This window comes from Somniosus microcephalus, chromosome 11 (genome assembly GCF_052327205.1).
Source record: "Somniosus microcephalus isolate GS21.2 chromosome 11, FLI_Smic_1.0, whole genome shotgun sequence".
NCBI lineage: Eukaryota > Metazoa > Chordata > Chondrichthyes > Squaliformes > Somniosidae > Somniosus > Somniosus microcephalus.
The window spans coordinates 129,518,971-129,525,708 of NC_140997.1; the positions used below are offsets into that span (position 1 = coordinate 129,518,971).

The 6,738-nt window shown below is 47.4% G+C and overlaps 1 protein-coding gene across 1 annotated transcript in view; it reads right to left on the reverse strand.

Moving 5' to 3' along the window:
- The window catches only part of LOC147110883 (cadherin-related family member 4-like), a 331,517-nt gene extending 325,083 nt beyond the window's left edge, over positions 1-6,434 (reverse strand). The window contains exons 1-4 of the mRNA XM_085999974.1: positions 6,374-6,434; positions 5,486-5,682; positions 2,741-2,903; positions 985-1,073 (exon numbers count right to left, since the gene is read on the reverse strand). Of these exons, the coding sequence (XP_085856100.1) occupies positions 985-1,073; positions 2,741-2,903; positions 5,486-5,682; positions 6,374-6,434 (510 nt within the window). The remainder of the gene's footprint in view (positions 1-984; positions 1,074-2,740; positions 2,904-5,485; positions 5,683-6,373) is intronic.
- Between the last annotated feature and the right edge of the window lie 304 nt (positions 6,435-6,738).

Here is a 6,738-nt window from a genome sequence, read left to right on the forward strand (position 1 = left end):
CTGGGACCCTGGGACTCCACCCAGTGACCCCAGGAATACTCTGACACGCTGGGGCTCCACCCAGTGACCCCTGGAGTACTCTGGGGCCCTGGGACTCCACCCAGTGACCCCAGGAATACTCTGGGACGCTGGGACTCCACCCAGTGACCCCTGGAATACTCTGGGACCCTGGGACTCCACCCAGTGACCCCTGGAATACATCTCACACCCTGGGACTCCACCCAGTGACCTCAGGAATACTCGGGGACCCTGGGACTCCACACAGTGACCCCTGGAATACTCTGGGACCCTGGGACGCCACCCAGTGAACTCAGGAATACTCTGGGACCCTGGGACTCCACCCAGTGAACTCAGGAATACTCCGGGACCCTGGGACTCCACCCAGAGACCCCTGGAATATTCTCGGACCCTGGGACTACACCCAGTGACCCCTGGAATACTCTGGGACTCCACCCAGTGACCTCAGGAATACTCTGGGACCCTGGGACTCCACACAGTGACCCCTGGAATACTCTGGGACCCTGGGACTCCACCCAGTGAACTCAGGGATACTCTGGGACCCTGGGACTCCACCCAGTGACCTCAGGAATACTCTGGGACCCTGGGACTCCACCCAGTGACCTCAGGAATACTCTGGGACCCTGGGACTCCATCCCGTGACCCCTGGAATACTCTGGGACCCTGGGACTCCACCCAGTGACCCCTGGAATACTCTGGGACCCTGGGACTCCACCCAGTGACCTCAGGAATACTCTGGGACCCTGGGACTCCACCCAGTGACCTCAGGAATACTCTGGGACCCTGGGACTCCATCCCGTGACCCCTGGAATACTCTGGGACCCTGGGACTCCACCCAGTGACCCCTGGAATACTCTGGCACCCAACCAACTTGAATGTTTGACCCCTCAGACCCTTTGAACTGTTTAGTTTATAGAAGGCCCACCTAGCCATGACCTAACTTTAGAGACTATAAAGTACACTTACTGTAAAATTCCCTGTGTACGACGGCGCTGAGACAATGGTGTAGATTTTGGAGAGAGGTGTTGCTGTCTCTCGTACACGAACCATGGCTCCTATGAGTTTAAAATATTTATTAGAGAAAACAATGGTGTGAGGAGTGATGGTTGGAATGTAGCAATACATTTGAAGATGCCTGTGTCTTCTCTCTGCCCACAGTCCAAAACTCTGCCTAATTCTTTTTCTATATTGTTTCCTGGGATGTGGGTGTCACTGGCTAGGCCAGTATTTATTTCCCATCCCTAGTTGTCCTTTGAGAATGTGGTGGTGAGCCGCCTTCTTGAACTGCTGCAGTCTGTGTGGTGAAAGTACTCCCACAGTGCTGTTAGGGAGGGAGTTTCAGGATTTTGACCCAGCGACAATGAAGGATCGGCAATATACTTCCAAGTCAGGATGGTGTGTGACTTGGAGGGGCACTTGGAGGTGGTGGTGTTCCCATGCGCCTGCTGCCCTTGTCCTTCTAGGTGGTGGAGGTCACGGGTTTGGGAGGTACTGTCAAAGAAGCCTTGGTGAATTGCTGCAGTGCAACTTGTAAATGGTACACATTGCAGCCACTGTGCGCCGGTGGTGGAGGGAGTGAATGTTTAAGGTGGTAGATGGGGTGCCAATCAAGTGGGCAGCTTTTTCCTGGATGGTGTCGAGTTTCTTGAGTGTTGTTGGAGCTGCTCTCATCCAGGCAAGTGGAGAGTATTCCATCACACTCCTTACTTGTGCCTTGTAGATGCTGGAAAGGCTTTGGGGAATCAGGAGGTGAAACACTTGCTGCAGAATACCCAGCCTCTGACCTGCTCTTGTTGCCACAGTATTCATGTGGCTGGTCCAGTTAAGTTTCTGGTCAATGGTGACTTCCAGGATGTTGATGGTGGGGGATTCAGTGATGGTAATGCTGTTAAATATCAAGGGGCGGTGGTTAGACGCTCGCTTGTTGGAGATAGACATTGCCTGGCACTTGTGTGGCGCGAATGTTACTTGCCACTTATCAGCCCAAAGCCTGAATGTCATCCAGGTCTTCTTGCATGCGGGCATGGACTGCTTCCTTGTCTGGAGTGTTGTATATGGAATTGAACACTGTGCAATCATCAGCGAACATCCCCACTTCTGACCTTATGTTGGCGGGAAGGTCATTGATGAAGCAGCTGAAGATGGTTGGACCTAGGACACTGCCCTGAGGAACTCCTGCAGCAATGTCCTGGGGCTGAGATGATTGACCTCCAACAACCACAACCATCTTCCTTTGTGCTAGGTATGACTTCAGCCAGTGGAGAGCTTTCCCCCTGATACCCATTGACTTCAGTTGTGCTCGGGCTCCTTGATGCCACACTCGGTCAAATGCTGCCTTGATGTCAAGGGCAGACACTCTCACATCAGCTCTGGAATTAAGCTCCTTTGTCCATGTTTGGACCAAGGCTGTAATGAGGTCTGGAGCCAAGTGGCCTAATTCAAACTCATTGTCACAAAATTAGCACTCTCACTCGGAAAGACTCGGGATGGCTGGTGTAAAAAATGGAAAAGTATCACCTAAGTTCAGTAAGGGGGACTCTTCTGAGTTTGGGGCTGAGGTAGATTGTTGGGCCAGAGAAGAGGGAGCTTTACCCTGAATCCAACTGTGCCATAGCTGACCTAGGAGTGCTGGGAATGCATTCCAATCCACGGCACTAACATCCCTCAGCCTGCTGAGCACAAAATTCACAGGAAGACAAAGATTGAAAAATAAATCATTTACCTCCTTGAGCCTGAAACTGTACACCACATCGTATATCATGGACATCTTGCACATATAGTTGGAATTGGTTGTAGTAAGTCGAACCAAATCCATTGATTCTTACATATACTATGTACATGGAAGTCCATTCATAATCCAAGGATGCACTGGTGCTCAGAAAAATCTAAAAGAATAATGTTTTTAGAAAAGCACGTTAGTGACACCCAAGGTCAAAAAGGAGGCCCAGCACCACCTTCTCAAGGGCAACTCAGGATGGGCAATAAACGCTGGCCGTGACAGTGATGCCCATTTCTCGAGAATGAATTTTAAAAACTACAGATCAGAACATCTCAACTGTTAAAGCTCCCTTTATCCTGACACTTTCCCCTCAATGTGAAGTCGTATCCAATACACATCAAAGCAAGAGGCAGTGACGAGCCCCTTTCTGACTCCTGAGCACTCCTCAACAGTACAGGGTGCAGAGGACTCTTGGCAATGATATTTTATGAACATTGAACTGGTCTGCATGAAATTGCTGTTTCTGCTATTTTTAACTGAAGCTCAACAGGCTAATACTATTACTTCAGAAGAGAGCGGAGTTTGATAGAAGTACATTAATATTTTTAAATTCATTCTTGGGATATGGGCTTCACTGGCAAGGCCGGCATTTATTGCCCATCACTTGTAGCCTTCAAGAAGAAGGAGCCATCTTCTTCTTGAACCACTGCAGTCCATGTGGTGAAGGTATTCCCACAGTACTGTTAGGGAGGGAGTTGCAGGACTTTGACCCAGCGACGATGAAGGAACGGTGATATACTTCCAAGTCAGGATGGTGTGTGACTTGGAGGGGAACTTGGAGGTGGTGGTGTTCCCAATCGCCTGCTGTCCTTGTCCTTCTAGAGGTCACAGGTTTGGGAGGTGTTTGTACAATAACATTAGCACCTTTATAATTCCAGCCCAGTGCAAAAAACACTTTTAAGAATCACTGGGACATGTGTCCATTGAACCTCCTCAATACATAATTGGATGTCTGTAATTTACAATAAGGTACATACACCGCTGCAAAGAAGTACACTAAGAATAAAAAAAGTACTCCCAACCAACTTGACATGAATCAGTCATTCATGAAAGAAAGACTTATGAAATAATACTGAGCAGTCTGCGGGTGGCGTTGTCCAGGGAGAGTATAAATACTCGGGCACGGGCCCAGAGCAGTATCCTGGAGATTAATCTTTAATTAGAATGGTTACAGCTCAGAAGGAGGCCATTCGGCCTGTCGAGCCCATGCCGGATCTCTGCAAGAGCACTTCAGCTAGTCCCACTCCCCTGCCCTTTCCCTGTAGACATGCTAATGTTTTTCCTTCAGGTACTTATCCAATTCCCTTTTGAAAGCCACAATTGAATCTACCTCCACCACCCTTTCAGGCAGTGCATCCCAGATCAGAACCACTCGCTGTGTAAAAAAGTTTTTCCTCATGTCACCTTTGGTTCTTTTGCCAATCACCTTAAATCTGTGTCCTCTGGCTCTCGACCCTTCCACCAATGGGAACAGTTTCTCTCTATCTACTCTGTCCAGACCCCTCATAATTTTGAACACCTCTATCAAATCTCCTCTCAATCTTCTCTGCTCTAAGGAGAACAACCCCAACTTCTCCAGTCTATCAACATAACTGAAGTCCCTCATCCCTGGAATCATTCTCGTAAATCTTTTCTGCACCCTCTCTAAGGCCTTCACATCCTTCCTAAAGTGCGGTGCCCGGAATTGAACACAATACTCCAGCTGTGGCCGAACCAGCGTTTTATAAAGGTTCATCATAACTTCCTGCTTTTGTACTCTATGCCTCTATTTATGAAGCCTAGGATGCCGTATGCTTTTTTAACTGCTTACTCAATCTGCCCTGCCACCTTCAACGATTTGTGTACATATACCCCCAGGTCTCTCTGTTCATGCACCCCCTTTAGGATTGTACCCTTTAGTTTATATTGCCTCTCGTCATTCTTTCTACCAAATTATATCACTTCAACTTTTCTGTGTTAAATTTCATCTGCCACATGTCCGCCCATTCCACCAGCCTGTCTATGTCCTCTTGAAGTCTATCACTATCCTCCTCACTTTTCACTATACTTCCAAGTTTTGTGTCATCTGCAAATTTTGAAATTGTGCCCTACACACTCAAATCAAAGTCATTAAAATATATCAAGAAAAGCAGTGGTCCTAGAACCGACCCCTTGGGAACACCACTGTATACCTTCCTCCAGTCCGATAAACAACCGTTCATCACTACTCTCTTTCCTGTCACTTAGCCAGTTTTGTATCCATGCTGCCACTGTCCCTTTTATTGTATGGGCTTCAACTTTGCTGGCAAGCCTATTATGTGGCACTTTATCAAATGCCTTTTGGATGTTCATGTACACCACGTCAACTGCATTACCCTCATCAACCCTCTCTGTTACCACATCCAAAAACTCGATCAAGTTAGTTAAACACGATTTGCCTTTAACAAATCCGTGCTGGCTTTCCTTAATTAATCCACACTTGTCCAAGTGACAGTTAATTTTGTCCTGGACTATCGTTTCTAAAAGCTTCCCCACTACCGAGGTTAAATTCTTGGAGACTCCAGGCCACTCCTGGAGGATTAGCAACCCTAAGGCCAACGGGTAAGTCTCCAGCTCTATTTTACCTGCGCCCCAGCCCCACCACTCCAACTGAGAGTTCAAATTCTCCCAAGATATCTGTTTGTGGAGGAGAGGAAACACGGACCATACCTGTGCTCGGAAATAATTTGTAGACATATTCAGATGTGTCCATTGCCAAGTTGAAGTAAAGAAATTGCTTTTTGGCTTGGAAGTGAGGATGATAAAGTCAATTTTATCTTCGAACAAAGATGCCTGGAAGTCAAAAATCTTGGTTCCTGGAGGACTGTTCTCTGGTAGAGTAACACTGGTTACAAAATTGTTCACCACTAGATAGAACAGGAAGACAAAACACTGTGAAACTCAGGAGGCAAGTCAAGGGATTCCCACACTTCAGTCAGCTGTGGCTCAGTGATAGCACTCTCATCTCTAAATCTAAAGGTCGTGGAGTCAAGCCCCACTCCAGAGACTTGAGCACAAAATCTAGGCTGACACTCCAGTGCAGTGCTGAGGGAGTGCTGCACTGTCGGAGGTGCCGTCTTTCGGATGAGACGTTAAACAAAGACCCTGTCTGCTCTCTCAGGTAAATGTATAGATCCCGCGGCACTATTTCGAAGAAGAGCAGGGGAGTTATCCTTGTTATCCTGGCCAATATTTATCCCTCAACCAACATCACTAAAACAGGTTATCTGGACACTGTCACCTTGCTGTGAGCAAATTGGCTGCCGCGTTTCCTACCTTAAAACAGTGACGGTACATCATTGGTGCTTTGGGACATCCTGAGGTTGCGAAAGGCGCTATATAAATATAAGTCTTTCTTTCCTTCTTTTCACTCTTTGCCTACTCAGTGCACAGCCAGGACAGGCTGCAGCCTGAGCTAAAATCAGCCTAACCCAGCGGCTGCAGTCTGCTGCTAACCCTCGCTCCACTTCGCTGCCCCGCTGTTCCGCTTCATGACCTCACTCCAACTGCAAGTCCGCCCAAAAATCTTAAAGCATGCTATTTATTAAAAAGATTTACCTATTAGATCGTCAGCACAACAATCATCTGAAAAAACATGAAAAACAGTATGATTAATCATCTGACCGCATAAAATATCATAAACAATGAATGTAAAAGAACAAACTGGCAGGAAATGACTGAAAGAATTTCAACCCTTTCTCCCTCTCTGAAGCTTCAGATATTCTGAATGGTTTTCCCTGTGCAGTTCATTGCTTCCCACTACAGCAACATGATGGGGAAGAATTAGATACAAGATTTAGGTGAAAACACACACACACTCACACACTGCATGCACAGATATCACAGGTGCAAGCACACACCCGCACACACAGACAGAGATGCACAGACATACAGACACACACAGACACACACAGACACGGACA